The sequence below is a fragment of the Sceloporus occidentalis genome, unplaced genomic scaffold (genome assembly GCF_023333645.1).
Source record: "Sceloporus occidentalis isolate IW3139 unplaced genomic scaffold, rSceOcc1.0.p SCAF_4, whole genome shotgun sequence".
Taxonomy (NCBI): domain Eukaryota; kingdom Metazoa; phylum Chordata; class Lepidosauria; order Squamata; family Phrynosomatidae; genus Sceloporus; species Sceloporus occidentalis.
The window spans coordinates 134,790,856-134,809,456 of record NW_028316984.1 but is presented as its reverse complement, the minus strand read 5'-3'; the positions used below and the strand labels follow the sequence as shown (position 1 = coordinate 134,809,456).

General features: G+C 41.5%; 1 protein-coding gene across 1 annotated transcript in view; it reads left to right on the top strand.

Annotated features, from left to right (window-relative positions):
- Positions 1–266: 266 nt before the first annotated feature.
- The window catches only part of LRP4 (LDL receptor related protein 4), a 135,480-nt gene continuing 117,145 nt past the window's right edge, over positions 267–18,601 (top strand). Inside the window, exon 1 of the mRNA XM_089523127.1 lies at positions 267–363. Coding sequence (XP_089379253.1) covers positions 267–363 — 97 coding nt within the window. The remainder of the gene's footprint in view (positions 364–18,601) is intronic.

The following is an 18,601-nucleotide window of genomic DNA, read 5'->3' as shown; positions in this document are numbered from 1 at the left end:
CAGAGCCCTGGCTGCTGCCTGCAGAGGAGGAGGGCTGCTGCTGCTGCTGCTGCTGCTGGCTGTGCCTCTGCTGCGCAAAGGAGCCACAGCAGTTCTTCAGCCAGTCTTTGGCCACAGCAAGGTCGCCCAGCTCTGCAGAAGGAAGGGAGGGAGGGAGGAAAGAAAGAAAGAGCCCAACTTTCCCCCTCCAGGCAGCCCAGGGAGAGGAGGAGGAGGAGGAGGAGGAAGAGAGGGAAGCCCGCCTGGCTCTTGCAGGGCTAGCCACCATGAGGCAGCCGAGGGGTCTCCTCCTGCCGCCCAGCCCAGCCCCGAGCCTCCTGCTCTTCTTGCTGCTGCAGCTGGGAGCCCTTCTCTCCGAAGCAGGTAAGCGCCCTCGAAACTCCAGGAAGGGGCCAGACTCGGTCCTCCTTTTCCAGGACACGTCCTCCCTGCCAGCCTCTTGCCCGGGAGGGATTCCCAAAGGTCCTCCATTGGGAGCAGGGCCATGGGTTTACCTTTAACTCAGGGTGACCAGACTTGGCCCTCCCTTGGAGCAGGACTAAGAAGCATGGCTTTACCTTCATAGGAGGGCTTTAAACTCAGGGTGACCAGCTTTGGTCCTCCCTTCCAGCCTCCTGCCCAGCAGGGATTCCCAAAGGGTCCTCCATTGGGAGCAGGGCGATGGCTTCGCCTTTAGAGGAGTGTTTTTAACTCGGGGTGATCAGACTTGGTCCTCTTTTTCTAGGACCTGTCCTTTCTTTCAGCCTCCAAGACCCAAAAGTCCTCCCCTTGAAACAGGAAAAAGAAGCATGGCTTTACCTTTATAGGAGAACTGTAAACTCAGGGGGACCAGGGTTGGTCCTCCTTTTCCAGGACCTGCCCTCCTTTCAGCCTCCAGGAGTTATGCCCAAAGGTCCTCCATTTGGAGCAGGACTGGGGGTTTACATATATAGGAAGTATGCATTTACCTTTATAGGAGGGTTTGAAACTCAGGGTGGCCAGACTTGGTCCTCCTTTTCCAGGACATGTCCTCCCTTTCAGCCTCCAGGAGGATGCCAAAAGGGACCTCCATTTGGAGCAGGACCAAGAAGCAGAGAGAGATTGACATTTATAGGAGTGCTTTAAACTCAGGAGTGCCCTGAAAAGGAGGACTAAGTCCGGCCACCCTTTTCCAGGACCAGCCCTCCATTCCAACCTTCTGCCCAGGAGGGATTCCCGAAGGTCCTCCATTTGGAGCAGGACTTCGCTTTTCCCCTTGAATGCCTTACATTTTGCGGCCTCTTTTGGGCATTTGGTCCCTCCTGGGCGCAGAGAGGATGGCAAGCTCAGTTTGGGGGAAAGTCCCAGGGGTGTGTGTGTGTGTGAGAGAGAGAGATGTGTCCTCAGTCCTGGCAGCCCAGCCTCGCAACCCCCTTAGGTGTCCCCCCCCCCCTCAAAGGCGCTCAGCTCGTGCTCAGAGGCACTCTTCTTGGCCCCTTCTCTGTTGGCTTGACTAGGGAAAGCCCTGGGGGTCCTTGGCAGGCGCCACAGTCTGGCAGGGACTTTCTCTCCCTACCTTTCCATGGGTTTCTCTCTTTTTTGGGGGGGGGGGATTTTTACCTTTCTCGCCTCAAAGTGAGGCTGCCTTCCTCCCTCCTCAGAGGTGCAGCCTTTGCTTAATTTCCGCGGGAACCAGAGTCTGGGCACAAATACTGCTCCCCATTGGAGGACCTGTCCTCACTTCTTGGCCCCCTTCTTTTCCAGCCCCTTTGGTTTCTCAGGGGAGAAGGGGGCGCATCCTCCAGTTGTGTGTGAATGTGGGGCTGTGAGAGAGAGGGAGTTGTGTTTAGTTTCTGCTGGTAGTAATGGACAGAGAGGAGGGATATAAATAAAGTTATTATTGTTATTAGTTAGGAACAAATACTTTCCACATTGTTGTTGTCACTGTGTTCTTCAAGTCCTTCCTGACTTAGGGTGACCCTAAGGCGACCCTATCCTGGGGTTTATCTTGGCAAGATTCGTTCAGAAGAGGTTGTCCCTGGCCTTTCCCTGAGGCTGAGAGAGTGTGACTTGCCCAAGGTCAGTTTCTGTAGCCGAGCTGGGATTCGAACCCTGGTCTCCAGAGGCATAGCCCAACACTCAAACTACTACACCGTTTCCTGTCATAGTTTAATTCTCTTTTAATGTATCACTTTTCTCTCTTTTTAGTTTTATTTCTCTTAATGTTGTGAGCCGCACTGGGTCCCAGTTCTGGCCAAAGAGTGGGATATAAATAAATATAACAATAGCAGCAGCAGTAGGCCACACTGGCTCTCACTTTGCAGGAACTGAGGTGCAGTATTAACACACATTCTATCCCCTTTCTATGTACCAGGGCTGATGGCCCTCCACATATTTCGAGAGCCTTGAAACTGTGTCCCCTTCCTCCACCTTTACTATTGGGAAGAAAAGATGGTGGGGCAAAGCTCTGATGAACTCTGGCTCAAATTAAGGCCTTTTTTGCATGCAGGAGGCGGGTGGAGCGGAGGCGACAGGGGCTCATTTGCAAGAGGTGCTGGGGAGTTTCTGGCGCCAGCACATGGGGCCTCCTGTTGAGCTAACTACCTGCTTGCTTCCCTCCTTGGCGTTGTCTTTGCCTGCATCCACATTGCAGAAATAATCCAATGTGACACCACTTTAAGGCATGGCTCCATGCTATGGAATGCTGGGAAGTGTCGTTTGTTGTGGCACCAGAGCAGCTCTGGTGCCACAACAAACGACACTTCCCAGCATTCCATAGCATGGAGCCATGGCCCTTAAAGTGGTGTCACATTGGATTATTTCTGCAATGTGGATGCAGCCATTGTCCCATCTGTCTCACACACGCCTAGTTTGTGTGTGTGAGTAAGTTCTTGGTCTCAGTCAATTTTAGTTCCTAATATATTCTTGACTCGCCTGAACCATTGATCCACTTTCTTGTCACAGCTTTCAAAGCTTTCTTCCTCCAACCCAGCCGGATCCTTAGAAAGCCGCCACCACCGAAAAATGATCTCAGCTTCCTTGGATGTATTCATGCCTGGAAACATGTCCTTCTCCCCCCCCCCCCCCTTCGCCTAAGAGGCAGCCTTCTCTTTTGATGTATCAGTGCCCACCCTCCCTGCTTTTCTTCTGAAGTTCATCTAATAAATTTAGCCCTTTTACATCCTGCCTCTTGCTTCTGTTTCCCTTTTCCCCTTCCCTTTCCTCCCCCCCCCCCCTTTTGTGACTTTCTCTGTTGTGGGTGAGTGAGTGAGAGAGACTTTAGCATTGTTGAATGCAGAGCTGGAAGGTTGTATGTGTGCAGGTTATTTCTAGCCTGGGTTGCATGTTGGGACAGCGGCCCTTCCTCAACAGGAATGCAGCTGCTCTCCTTACTAGACAAGCCCCTTAAAGGTACCGCTGGAGTTGGGTGGAAATTTGTGCTGCCATTTCTCTCTCCTTTTTCAGATCCTGGCAGTCTTCAGAGTGGCGGTATGTGAATGTGTACATGTGAAAGGAGACACACTGGAACATAATGCCAAAATGTTATTGTTGTTGTCTGCCCTCAAGTTGTTTCCCACTTATGGCAACCCTAAGGCAAAAACCTATCATGGGGGATTTTCTTGGCAAGATTTGTTTGGAGGAGGTTTGCCATTGCTTTTCCCTGAGGCTGAGAGAGCGTGACTTGCCCAAGGTCACTGCATGGTTTTTATGGCCAAGCTGGGAACCAAACCCTGGTCTCCAGGGTCATAGTCCAACACTCAAACCACCACACTAGGCTGGCTCTCCAAAATATTAGGAGTTGGCAAGTAACTAAACAAGAAAGGAAACAATTATTTCTACCTATTTTGCCTGTCTGTCAGAATTATTTTGCAGAATTATTACCAGTTAAATGTAAATATAAATTATTATGGCTCATAAGTTAGTGTTGAGCATATTGCTGGTACTAAATAAATGTTGGTAGAATAACAGTAATATCACTTTTCCTGGAGAAGGGGATAGGCATCTGTTGCTGTTTATGAATTAGTTAGAGTGCTTTATAGAGGGAAGTTAGAAGAATGGCAGAAGTGCATCTTCCTGTTACGTTTGTCTCCTTTTGGCTGCTGCCATGTAATTTTATCCACCTGTCTCTCCAGATGCTGACTGGAAGTTGGAGGAAGTTTCTGATCTGAAAATATAGGCTCTCATCGTTTTCATAAGCGTTGGCCTGGGGGCACAATGGGGCCGTATTTAGCTTAAACAGTTCCTTTCTAATCAGAATCTGACTGCACACACACACCCCTGTGATGGTAGAATGGATAGCTTTAAAATGCTAGATAGAGCTGCCCTTTGATTTCTGTTATTGTTAAGTGCGGGATTCTTCACCACACATTCAATGAAAGCAAGAAGGAAGAATGTAAAGGCAAGAGCTGCTGGATCACTGCTTAGTTGAAAGGACTGGGTGGAATTTTTTTGGCTTTTACCCAGGTGCTTCTAGTTAATGTGTCCTGGCAGTTAATGACTGTTTGGGGGGATGGTTTGCTATAAAGTGCAGGTCATTTGTCATGCTTGCTTGTAAGTGGCAGTATGTTGATGTCTGCAGGAATCATTTTGTGCTAGCTTGACTGAAGAGAGCAACATCTTTTAAGTCTGCTGCTCTGTTCCCAGCACTGTGAGAAGATTCTGGCATTTAGGCTTAAATTTAGGATAGGTTTAGTATACTGTACGTGAAGGACTGATCGCTTTCAGATAGCAACCTTTTTCCTCTATTAATACTGCGACCTTAATTACTGAGGTTACACCCCATTGAACTCAAGCTGCATCATCACTTGAGCTTCCTTGATGGAATTACTGTACTGAATTTCAGCAGTCTACTTTCTTTGTTTGTAGACTCAGCATTTGCATTTGTGCTGTTCCATGTGGCAAAGGTGGGAATTATGTGGTCCTCCCAGTGTTGTTGAACTCTGGCTCCCTACGTTCCTAATTGCTGTCTGTGCTGCCTAAGGTTGATGGGAGTTGTGTTCAACAAGTTGATGGGAGTTGTAGTTTAGTGAAGGTCTTTGGGGAAAGGCTTAGCTTTCAAGCTTCAGATCTCAAGGGGCTTTTGTCATGTGAGATGTGTCAGTTGTTTTTGATGTGGTGCTGTCCAGTGCTTTATTTTCACTCATAAAAACGAGTGGCATTCCTTCATTTGTATGAAAGAAAGTAAAGTGATGTATTTGAAAAGAGACATCTAGCAAAGTGGATGTTGAATGTGTTTCCTGTCCCTGGCAAGTCCACCCTAAAGGATCAAGTCTGTTCCTATCTAGATACCTAGATAATCTGTCTGCATCTGAACTGGTGCTTGCATGCATCTCTGTAGATATATTTCTTACTGTTTTATTATCTTTATTGCTCCCCCACTATCAAGTTCAGGTGATGAGAACTGAAATGTTATGAGTCAAAATTAAGTCACTGGAAAATTCACCACTGAAAGCATGTCTGGGTGAACCCCAGTTTTGCAGATATAGCTTCCCCACAAAGAAATCGTACATGGCACCCTGCCTCCCCAAAAGCATCTCACTGAGGATTTGACATTCTCAGTAACCATAGACTTGTGAGTATTGAAAAAGAACAAGTGAAAAACATGGTAGGCTGAGTGGAATGTAGTATTTTGGAGGAACATTGGCCAGTTGACTGGAATCCTGAATATGAGCATTCTGGATAGAAACTAAGAATGTTTTATGACATTTCCCTGTATTTCCTTATATTGACTCTCTGTTACCCAGTATTGTCTGGTTTTCAGTTAGTGTTCTTCAAGGTGTTTTGTAGTTGTGTGTATTCAAATCATGTCTGCTTTATGGTGACCTTAAGGCCACGGGATTTTCTTGATTTATTCGAGGAGGATTTGCCATTGCCTTCTTCTGAGGCTGAGAGACTGACTTGCCTAAGGTCGCCCTGTGTGGGTTTCCATGTAAGTGGAGACTTGAACTCTGGTCTCCAAAGTTGTACCACAACACCAAAACTGGTTCTTTCTCCAGAACAACCTTGATCATATAACCCACAACTTAATGTAACCCACAATATTAGAGGCACTTTCACCAGCTCATCATCTAATATGACATTGCTCTCCTCTGTCAACAGTGCTCCCCTTTAGCACTCTACATTGGACAAATAGGCCAGCCTCTACACCCTAGGATACATTGACATAAAGCAGATATTAGGAATGAGAACACAGAAAAACCTTTTGCATAACATTTAAATCTTCTTGGGCATTCCATCTCTGACTTCAGGACAGCAGTACCTGAACAAAAACAAACAAAAAATTTCAAAGGAAAGTTGGAAAGAGAAGCAGCTTAATTACTATATGTCCACAAACTCCAGTCCATCAACAGTGAATAAAGTCAGTGGCTTTCTGGCACACTACATATAACACTGGATGGTCTTAACTAGTTTAACATATCTCTTTTCTGGTTCAGAGCCTGCACACACCTCATTCCACCCACCCTGACCTCAGACAACACCTTTTCTCATGCCTTTTCCTTTCGATGACCATAGATAAGACTGTACGTGTCACCTCATTACCATACCTACAAGTTTTGTATGGCTATTTATACAGTGATGATAAAGGTCCTTGTTGGGCACCAGTTAACTCCACATATCTGAAGTTGTAAACTAAGTCTACAAAAGCTTATGCTTCAGCTTCTTTCACACAGTCTCAGAGGTGCTGCAAGTTCCTCTTACACACTGATATTTTAGATTAACACAGCAATATCTTTGAATTCAACTTTGAGGGTGTTAAACATAGATTTTTCCCAAGCCACACAACCTAAGCTACTTTTCACTAAACTGAACCTGGGGCTGTTCTGACCAACACATGCATTCTACTTCAGTGATGACCCTTTCCCTATTGGGTGAGATGAACTACACATACTTGGAGACAGTCTTCATTATTACTTCAAGTAACTCAAGGTTAAATGCTGGATTGTAGAAGATCCTGAGGCCAGTGATGGCAAAGACTGTGCTCAAAATTGTCTGCAAATTTCCTGACTGTGAAGATTGAATATCCAGATATGGAATAACATCCAGAATCCACAGAACAGTGATACAGTGGGCCCTTTGTACACACAGGGGATCCAGTCCAGACCCTCTGCCCTGCATATGGCAAAAAAACACAGGACCTCAGGTCCTGTTTGTTTTAATAGCTGCGGTCACCATGGGTGCACACACCATTGTAACATCTGGGGTTTTCCATCCACGTAAGTTTATAGCTGTGGATGGCAAGCCTGCGTATGGGGCACACACACACTGTATCTCTATTGGGCCAACCCAAAATGCACAAAATACATCATGCAGACCTTTGAAGCTCCACTGGCTTCTTCATCAGCAGGCAAGGATATTAAAATCATACAGGGGAAGAAGAAGAAAGGATGATGGCCTACACAGGCCTGCATTTTGTCAACATGTTGGTTTTATTATTGTCAGTTAGCATGGTCTGGAAGGATATCAATGCAGGCAGAGGCCATTCCTCTCTTTTGCCTGATGAAGAAACCACTGGATCTTTGAAAATTTGCATGATGCATTTTGTGCTTTTTTCATTGCCATTATTGCTGGATATGTATCCTGAAATGGGTTGCTCCTCCCTCTTGCCTTGATAGGCAGGAATGGTGAGGCTTCCAGCATGTACTGAGCTAGCCAAAGAAAAGCCAGTTAATGGAGGAAAGTTATGTGTTCTGAAATGCAGAATAGCAGACAATTATTATTACACTAATATTATTTTGTTAATACAGTATATGTGATTGACTTATAAGAGATGATTTACTTCATTTCTTAACTGCTTTTCAAGATTGGAATTTTACCACAGCAGCTTTCTGTGAACTAAACTCTTCAGAAAATCAGACTAAGGTGAAACTTTTATGTTGTTTGGGCCATTTCTGTTTCACCCATCAGGGAGGAAAGCATTTAGAACATGCAGACAGTGATGCATAGATTCTACTCTTTGTCTTTGCTACTGATTATGTGACCTAGGAAGGCTCTTGTAGCTTTTGGGGCCTCTGATTTCTCATTTATTGCTTCCAGAATCATTACTACTTATGCTACTTTGGATATTGGGATTGTCTGATCTACTATATGCAAACAAATTTGATCACCAAGGAGGAATGTCTTGAAATGTGTTTATAATTTACACCTTATCATGTATAGATATAAGTAATGGAAAAAATCACTTTGTCTGGGAACTAGAGAACATAGTTTATTAGTAGCATATAAAGGAGCACTTTGCAGACACAAATGTTTCTCATCTTTAAAGCACTTTGTAGACTCTAAAAGTATAGTTGGGTCAATTTGAGTTCATAGCTGCAGGTTCAGAAAGACAAAGTGTTAATATCATGTAAGAGATTATAAAAAATAATTTATTTACTGTCTTTTAGATTTAAAAGGCAGATATACTTCTCTGTAATGACAACTGTGATGTTTAGGGGAATCTAAAGTAAAGAAATATTGTATAAAAGCATTTCAATTCTAAATTGTATGTGTCACTAGTTTGAGCAATTTAACACTAGTGGTTAATAATAGATCATTACAAATACTTTCAGTCTACAACAGCCGACATATTTACATAGAGGTGAAATGTATTTTCCCAGTATGGCTTCAGTAGTGTTTGCTTCTCAACACAGAAAAAATGTTTATGGCTCTAAAAACAAGACAGAAATGTTAACAGACACTTCTCCATTTATCTAAGAATGAAGATTGCAAGGTGTATGTATAGTATATTTACAGACAGTTTAAACAAAATGATAACATGCCAGGGATAAAAGAAAAAGCAGAGGGATGGGCATGGGAAACAGAGATTTAATAAACAGACTGGAGTTCACACAAAAAATATGTATAAATTAAGAAGCTTTCAAAGATGCATTGTAATAAAGTTCATGTATAATGAAGTGCTTATTACAAAGTGCACTAGTAATCAGCTTGAAAGATTGTATTTATAGAAATTTCCCTCTAGGTGAAAATTGCAAGAGGGTGCATAAAAATTGTAAAAGTTTCTCATACAGAAATTTGGTTCCCTTAAGTTCTTTTTGCTGTTATGTGCTATCAAGTGGGCTTTACATTATAGTAATGCTATGACTGAGAAAACTGCAGGTGATCCTGTTATTAACAACCATGTTCATGTCTTGCAAACTTGGGACCATGGCTTCCTTGACTGAGTTAATCCACTTAACGTGTGATTTTTCTATTCCCCATTGCCTTCCCCTTTATCGTCTTTCCCAGTGATGCCTCATGGTATGTCCAAGGTGCAATAGCCTCAGTTCAGTCATTTTGACTTGGAGTGAGAGTTGAGACTTGATTTGTTCCAGGAGCCATTTACTGGTGATTATGAGTGAAGATTACAAATAATTGTTTGTTTATTGCAAATGTTTTCAGACACATTTGGATAAACAATCAGAAAAGTTTGCTTAGGGTATTTAATTATTTAGGCCAGGATTTTGCTGTTCTGTTAACTGAAATAGTGAGGGATATTTCCTATTCCCCATGTACCCTTAAAACTAGCTGCGATACCCTGAAATGGTTTCTGTGTGAAATGCATTACAGATGGAAGAAGAAGAGGCAGAAAGTTGTGCTAACCTGGTGTTGTAGGTTATAATTCAGAAGAAGGAACTGGCAAAAACGCCGCACAGTATTTTTTGCCTAAAATCCTGTGAAATTCATGCGGTTGCAATAAGTCAACAGGTGACCTGAAGGTGTACACACATACACATGGGTTCTGTAGAAGTATAGAAATCTGAAACTTTTTGTTGTTTCCAAAGTGAGATAAAATAGGATTCTACTTAAACATATCTGTTGAGATCCCATAACACCATTTCCATCTTTGAGGTCTCTGGAAATTTAAAGCTCCATTTATTCCTTTTTCTTCATACAGTACTGTGAAAAAGATTTAAACAAATAGTGAAAGATGGCTGACTGTCTATGTAAAGGTGGTAACTTTTCTTTTATTTGGTACTGTAAACTGACATTGCTTGTACAGTCATTGTTATTTCTGTCTGGTTGGACTTTTTCTTGTAGTGATTGAAGCCCAAACAAGTGGTGGAGAAAACAAAATAAGCCTCAAAAGCAGGGGTAGGCAACCTGCGGCCCGCGGGCCGGATGCAGCCCAGCGAGGCCTTGGGACCGGCCCCAGCCCGGTCCTGCCGCTGGAGCCTTGGGGGGGCAATTGTCTATAGAAGCCTCAGAAACATGCATTTATATTAACATTTTTTTAAAAATCAGCAATTTTTTTCGCGTGTCCTCCATTTTTTTAAAAAAGTGTCTTCCATTTGAACATTTTGTCCTACATTTGTCCTGGTTTATTTATATATTTAATTTTTTAAAAAAATTATTTAATTATTTAGTTTTTGGCTTCGGCCCCCCAGTTGTCTGAGGGACAGCAACCCGGCCCCCGGCTCAAAAAGATTGCCTACCCCTGCTCAAAAGCATGGTCAGTACTGAAGGTGGTTGCTTTTTCACCTTTGCTCATTAAGGATTTAAGAGCTTTCTCTACGAGTAAAATTGACTAGCCCAGAAGCTGCTTGCAATTTAGACATTTTCATCACGGCAGATGTTTATGTGACAAAGGAAGATGTCTGGATTTTGCAAATTGCCCTCCCTGTCTCTCTTAAATTTGTGGCCACAGCATGCGCTCTCTCTCTCTCTCTCTGTGTGTGTGTGTGTGTGCCCTTTAGTTGTGTATTGACTTAACTGCATCCCCCATCAATTTCATACAGAAGGAAAACCCTATGAAAGGTGATTTTGCAGTTCCTTCCTCTGAAATATAGTCTACACATCTGGTATTTTTTTGTCAGTCTCCCATCCATGTACTGTATATACTCTTGTATAAGTCTAGAAATTTAGGTCAAAAATTGACCCCCAAAAAAACTGACTCAACTTATCCATGGGTCAATGTAAATACTGTATCTTAACTCTTATTTAAAAGAAGGAACCATCTCCTGATGAAAAGCAAGAATATAATATGTGAAGCACTGACCCGCTCTACTCTCTCATCCATCCAGTCTTAAGAGTAAACACATAGAGTTCATTTTATAAGTTCTCTGACATTGTTTTGCTTTGCTTCGTCCTTTAGATCCATAATTTTGGCCCCAAAACTTGCCCTCGACTTATACATGAGGTCGACTTATAGTCGAGTATATACAGTACTTATCACAGCTGACCCTTAGTTTCCAAGTTCAGAGAGGATCTTGTGCCTTTAGTGTATTTAGACTGGTTACTAATGCTGCAAGGCTAATGTAGATGTAAAGGATGACTTCATGCTGTTGCTCCAGAGAAGTGATGTATTGAACACAGTGATTTTACAGAAAATAATGAACCTGTTCTTGAGAGTCAAATACAGGGACCGAAAAGATTCAAGAAACAAAGCTTTTCTTTCTTTCTTTCCTTCCCATTGTCATTTCTGTGGCTGATGCTTTAATATTAGTAAAAAACCTGCTCAGGGGTTTGATTAATCTTTCCTTCCTGAAAGATATGAGAGTGCCTCTTTAAATATGCTGGCTTTACCTTTGAGCTGGGCTTCTCTTGGCATGCAGCATGCTCACACTGCATTAATTGGCATACTGTATTTAGTGGCTGTCTGCATTTCACACAGATCCTGACAAAGAACACTAATCGCAGCTGTCATCCATGAAGTTAATGTGCCTAATGGTTCAGCTTTTACCATTGGGTTTGCAAGATCATTGGTTCACTGACACAGCTGTTATGTTAGGCGTCAGTCTTATATGAGATTTTGTTCTCTGAACTGCTCAAAAATGGAGTGTTAGGGATATTAATTAAAACCCTTTTCTCCATCTCCATGGAACAAAGTTTGCTGATATAGAAGGGGGAAATAAGGGGTATCCTCCACTGCACTGCTAGTACTAAATTGCAAACCCAGAAGTTATGTTCATGGTATGGTATGTTCATTTGTATGTAATTAATAAAGGTAAGTTGTGTTTTTTGCTTGCTTGGATGTAGATGAGTTCATACATAGTTTTTCAATGTTCTTCCATAGTAGTTCCCACGTGTAGCTACAGTGAATTAAGTACATAATGTGTTTATTTTCTTGCCTAATGTAATTATTCTTCAGTGGTTTGAATGCATGTTAGAGGATATTGCAAGACACGCAAAAGGGTAATTCAGCACAAAGTAAAATCCACTGAAATCAACTCTAAGTTGCAGTGTAATGTGAATGTGAATAAAGCAAGTATAGAAAAGGCAAGAGTAAAAAGTGTTCCTTCATTTCTCCCTTTATCTATTTTAATTACTGGCATTACAGTGTGTGAACAGCTGTTGGTCAGCAAAGTTTTGTCACTTGATTTGGAATTCATGGCTGCTTTGCAAATTAATGTGCATATATGCCATTGCCTTATAATTATAATGAAAGATACGGGGTATTGTTCCTTTGAGAAAGTGTGGTAAATCGTATAAAAACTCTTTTTCTGGACTTAAGTAATACATAGGTTTTTCAGTAGCTTTAATGATTTCCCACAAATCTTTCACACTTAAGTTGTTCTGCTCCATTCACAAGTTATGCTTGTCCTCTTCTGTCAGTGTAGGAGAAAGTTTTTCTGAACATGCTTACCCTAAATGCTAGCCTATTTCCCTCTTAGCTTGGACAAGGTCCAGTCAAGATACAGCTGATGTATTACCTCTCTTTCTCCATTGCCTTCCTGTATGCCCACCCACAGTTTATTTCACCATTCCCATTCTCTGTTAAAACTGGCATGATAAAGAGAAAGAAAGCCTTGTTTGTCATGATCTTTCATCAGGTTTCTATAAATATTAAAGTATTGCTATATACGTCAGCATTGATGTACTTGCATTTACTTTTTTGAGAGGGAGAGAAAGCAAAAACAGTAAAACTGAAGAGTCTTTTCCTCAATTTTATTAGCTTTATTTGAAGCTGAGAGAGGAGACAGTAAAGAACATCAATAACAGCAACAGTTGCCAGACAGAGTTATACTGAATAGCACCCAGATATATTTCTTTATAGACAAAATAATTTAAAATATGGAAAAACTTGTTTCCACTTGTAGAGAAAACTGGTGAGGAGATGAAGAACTGAAAATAGCCTTCAGTTGGTCGGTGTACATTTGCTGTGAATGCACATACATAAACACCTGTGATTGCAAATTTATTTACTTTTATGGCAATTAATCCATTAAAAAACCCTAACAGAACGTGTGAAATCTTTGGTTTATAGACAGCCAGTGTTGGATAATATAATTTATGAGTCCGTTCAATTGATTTATATAGCTAACCAGATACAAGCAAAAGAGCTGCAAGTGTATGTTCCTTCTTAGAAAATGCACAGCAGTTTAAAACACCTTCATACAGTTACCCCACATAAGATTGGAATTGGAAATGACAGTCATCTGCCATTTGAATACTTGTTTTCCTCTAAAGCTGACATTGCTTGTAAGACTGTTCCGAAGTGGTTTTTAACACCCATATAATCATCTGCAAAACTGTCCCAATTCTTATGTGGGTCCTGTGTGCAACACCTTGATCACTCAAAAAATGTAGCTAGTAATAGTGACAGGAGCAAAAGTGCACTGGCAAAATCCTATTGTTGTGAACATTAGGGAATAATTCAACACTGGGTGCCCTGTGGTGAATATTAATTTCAAGAAATCCAAACATTATCAGCAGTGAAACTATCTGCAAAACACACCTACTAATCACTAGCACACTGGTTTGAGCTTTGTTATTAAGTAAGGCGAGATCTTTTGTAACTCACAGATAACTCCTCCACGGTTATAGAGTTGCATAGTAGCAAGGTTTTTGTTGTATAGTTTGTTAATGTTCAGACATAATTGGGCTAACTGTCATAGCTCTCTCATAGGAACTCTCACAGTCTAGCCCCCCCCCCCCCATCTCTTCCTTGCATTTCTCATATGACCCCTGTTGTCACTTTGTTTTCGCCTATTAAATTTGTACTGGTGATGTGGCATGTGTGCTGTTTTTCCAAATAGACTGAAGTTGGCTGTAACCAGGAGAAGCAGTTAAATAGTGCCCAATTTCCCTGCTTCCTGGCGTTCAATTGTTTAGCACCATTTTCTGGATTTCTACAGTTTTGATTTACAGAGAAGCAAACCTCTGTGGTGCCTCTGGGCATCTCTTAAAGCCAGTAGAACAAACTCCATTCTTTTCATGTGCTTTTCTTGTTCTCTTCATTCCAGAGCATGCATCACAATGATGTATTCCCTGTAAAGCCTTTTGGAAAATGTTTAAGATTATCTTTTAACACTTGGGGACGTTTCCAGGTTGGAAGAAGAGATTGGGGGAGGATGAAATTCAGAACAGGTTTAGGGACAGTCTCACTGACTTGCACTGAGCCTTGACCTGTTATCATCTCTGACTTTATCTCTGCTGCAGAGGGTGTGGTATTAACAGAGGTGAACTGAAGTTGGCCATGAAAAACTCTGGGAGAAAAATTTATCTGACAGAGAAGTGTTGGTACAAAAGTGCTGTATAATTTATCGCCAAGACTTTATTTCTGGTTTCTTTTCCTGGAAAAGACAAAAAGGTGCCTTTCTCAGCTTGCTGTTGCCTTCTTCAAGGGAGAAGCTAGAGCAGGAAAAAAAGGCAGAGGGAAACTTTATTGCTGAAAGCTCCATCTATCTTCCACTTTCCTTCTCATGACTCTGCTTTCCCCCACTCCACTTGAAAGGGCAATGCCTTTGGCAGGAACTCTATTTTTGTCATTGGTCTGCCAAATGGTTCAGTTTCTTTTAAGTCTTTGCCTCTTTCCTAGTTCTACTCTTTAAAGTTAAATTGGTCTTGGACAGGTTGTTTGAGGAGGTCTTCTTGGTTTGTATTCGAGGTCATGGGAACTTTGTTCCACTTAGTATAGATATATCTTTATAGTAGATATTTATTTTGGTTAAATGGCATGTGCGAAAAGTGAGATACTCATTGAAAGGGAAGCAGTGTATGTTCATTTTGACATAGGATATAAAGTGGGCATAATATCAGTATGGGAGAATTATGCATTCTGCTCTTTGTGTGCGCAGTCTTAAAACTCAAAGCAGGAATGAATTCAAAAGAGTCAGATTGTTTGAGAGGAGGGACAAAAGTTAAAAGATATAAATTTTCCATGGGAAGAAGATGGAAACTTAAGTGTTGAAGAAAATGTTTGAAGTGCCTCATCTGCAGAGAGAAGGAGAACCAGTAGAGGTATGGGCAGGAGATTGTCTATTATAGGCAAAGAAACACTTGCGGAACAAGACGGAAAGCTATCCAGAGTCAGGCATAAGATGAACATTGCTATTTATATATTGAAAGGCTAGTTGGGTGAACCAAAACAGCAACTGAATGAAAGTAAGGGTAAAAAGAAGAACTGTAGTGCTTCAGATTGAGGAAATGCCTGTAGAAAAAATTAATTAAGAAGGGAGCAAAAGTCTAGAAACATTGTTAGAGTGGAAACCATATCTATATGGATATTTACATGGTAACCAGGGGACAGAACATTCTGTGCAGGGTTTTAAAATATTAACAACTCAATTTCTTATAGGAGAGAAGGTGACTGAAGGTTGACATTAAAGAAGCTGGAGAAAGGAGGCAGCTGGCAAAATAGCAAGCAGATTGCTTGCAATAGGGAAAGAAATTGGAAAACTAAATATAAAAAGAGGAATAATTGCATCAGCAGTGGTACAAAATTAAAATATTTATGATTAATCAAGTTTTTCTTCAGCTTTGAATGCAACCATCATTAACATATTAAATAAAATATTAAATCTGCCTGTTCTGAACTATTTTTGACTATTGTTAGTGTTTTTTATTGTTGTCCTAGCTAGCATTATGTTGAAGAAGTGGCTAATATTTTATTGTTCCACATTGGCTCCCCAAATGGAATATTAATTTAAATAAGTATTACTGTTAGCAAAGACCATTGGTCACTCACTCAACTGCAGTCCTTCACATTCTTCTCTTCCTTTCTTGAGCCCTATCATTGTTTAAATCTGGTTCTCATCAGCATTTAGTAGTTTTCATGAACAGAAAATCTTTATGTATTCTTCTCTTAGCACTAGCTTACACACTCCCATTTTATTTGGCAGTATAGAATAGTGGCACATGGGGAAAGCATCCAATAAACCCATTGCTCAAAATGAGAAACAACACACACAACTAACAAAGCTTTATGTGTGGTGAGCAACTAGAGAATTTAATCAAAAGCAAGCAATGTGGGACAGGAGTGGGGGTTCAGCCAGAGTGGGTTTAGTTTTAGAGATGTGTAAGGAAGTGTATGGTGCATAGTCATCCCTGCTGTCCCCTCTGAATATTACATATGTTGGGAGATTTTTGATGGGGAAAGTGCTTTAAAATGAAGGACTCTGCAACATGCTTTAAGCTAATATAGCGGGAGACATGGTGTTACAGATGCATATGCACACTTCTGTCAGTTCTGAGCCTTTTGTTGAAAGGAAACGATTTGCTTCTTTTTTCGGCTCCTGGGAACCGTATAAAAGGGAATAAGCAGAAACTGCTCAGTGAAAAGATCATAGCCAGCAGGATGTGAATATAGAAGAGGAACAGAGTGGCTGACATGTGCCTTGTCCCTAGGCTGATTGTGCTATGCTGTTCATTCATGTTGTTCGTTGACAGTTGACAGCACCTGGAAGTAAGTGTGTGTGTGTGTGTATGTGTTCATTCTGATCTGGGCATTAGCTATGCAAGGTGTCAAAACAGAAATGACACCTGAAATCTGTTTAAAGATCTGCCAGTTTTTAAAAATTAAAAGCAGTGTAGCCAGTGGCTACATTGTTTATAATCAAGACCATAGCAACCAGAGAGAAAAAAAGATGTTTCCACTTTCAGATGTTATTTGGCCTATTGAATACAGTATGAGTTGGTCAGGGAAGGAAAAATGAAAGCTCTGGACACTATCTGGTATCAATAGGGGGGAAATGCACATTTTCGTCTCTTGCTCTGGTGTGCTAAACCGTTTGTTCAACTACTGAGTGAATCCTTTCTTTAGCAACTCTGTAACTCAGTGGAAAGAGCAGAGATTAGGATTATCTGGCACATCTACCCATCCTAAATTTTGCAGCAGACGAATGGACATGGTGTATAGTTGTGGCAGAAATATTCTGCATTTTAGAGCTTTCTTATCTGTTTTGGCTGAGGGTGCTTCCAGATGAGGGCTCCTAGTGCTTCCAGTCAACAGGTGCTATGCAACTGTTCCATATTTTCCTCTTTAATGGATTGTTTCCTGAACCCCTTTCCCCACTTCTCATGCTAATTGAAGAACCCTTTACAGAATATTCCAGGATATATGGAATGTCACACAAGTAGCTGCTTCTAATGTGTTTCCCTCACATAACCGTGGCCTATTCAGAATTCTAGAATGGATAGAGAGGACATTTTAAATGACTTGACTAGTTGTTTTTCCCCTTTGAGAGTGCCATACTTGGCTTTATGCTATTAACTGTTGAACTTTAAAGACCAGGGTTGAATTCCTAGCTTGGCCATGAAACCAAATGGGCAAGTCACGTGCTCTCAGCCCCAGGGGAAGGCAATGGTAGGCCTCCTCTGAACAAATAAACAAAACCATGATAGTCGCCATAGCCTTAGATTCACCATAAGTTGGAAATGACTTGAAGGCACACAATAGCAACAACAAACTTTAATGGTTTATGTGAGACTAGAAGTGAAAGAGGAAAAATGCAATACCGGAATCCAGATTTCCAATGCTGCATTTGAATGATCATTTACATTGTTTCAGAGATTGACTCAAAGGTGTTACTCTGAATGAATATCTCCTGTTTATACATGTAGAGTACGGTATTTCATATCTTCTGTTTGGAATCATTGCTAACTTACCTTGTGTGCATGATATGGATATTGAACTCCACTAAATCTGTTTACCTGTAGAAATTGCCACATGTGGGTTTTTTTTTTTTTTTTTTTTTGTTTTTTGTACAGTTTCTTCTTTCAAGATAAAACTGTGGCTTGCTTCCTTATTTTTAGTCTCTCTCAGCCTTGGTTTTAACCCGTTTGATAGTGTAAACAGATTAAAGTGAGTTTAAAGCCACTGGGTTTGTTATGTCACAATAATTGATCATGTAAACAAGCCCCCAAATAGGTGGAACGCATGGCCTTTGGCAAGTATGAAGAATGACAGACTAACCCAGCACTGAATGTGTCTGCTTATCCCAAGCCAAGTGCTGAATGTCTAGGACTCCTGGGGAGTGTTTAGAGGGGGTCACTGGGGAGATTATTCAGATTTTGAAGTGGTCTTCATTGAGTACTGGCTGACTCCCACACCCCTTTGAGCTGCCTGTCTGAATGGACAAGAGCACTCAGAAGCACTTGCTACTTAGCAGACAAAGGGTGCTGTGCACACTTTTCCCACCCCCTTATCCTTGCCGTACTATTGGGACTCTTGTGCTTGGTGCCCTTTCTCTCCATTGATTGGGTGCTCGCCCAGTGATTTGCTCAGGGAACAGGCTCTCTTAAACAAACAATACTGGCTGGGTTTTAACTCTCTGGTGTGGTAGAAAGAAATATTTAAAGGAATGTGACTTCTCAGGATGTGAGCTGATAGATCTTTTTCATTTGCACCTTATACATCTGATCAAGATTTGTCAGGAGACTCTTTAGTTCAAGAATATAACTTTCTCTCTCTTGAACCTCTTGACATGAAGGCAAGGGGGGGAAA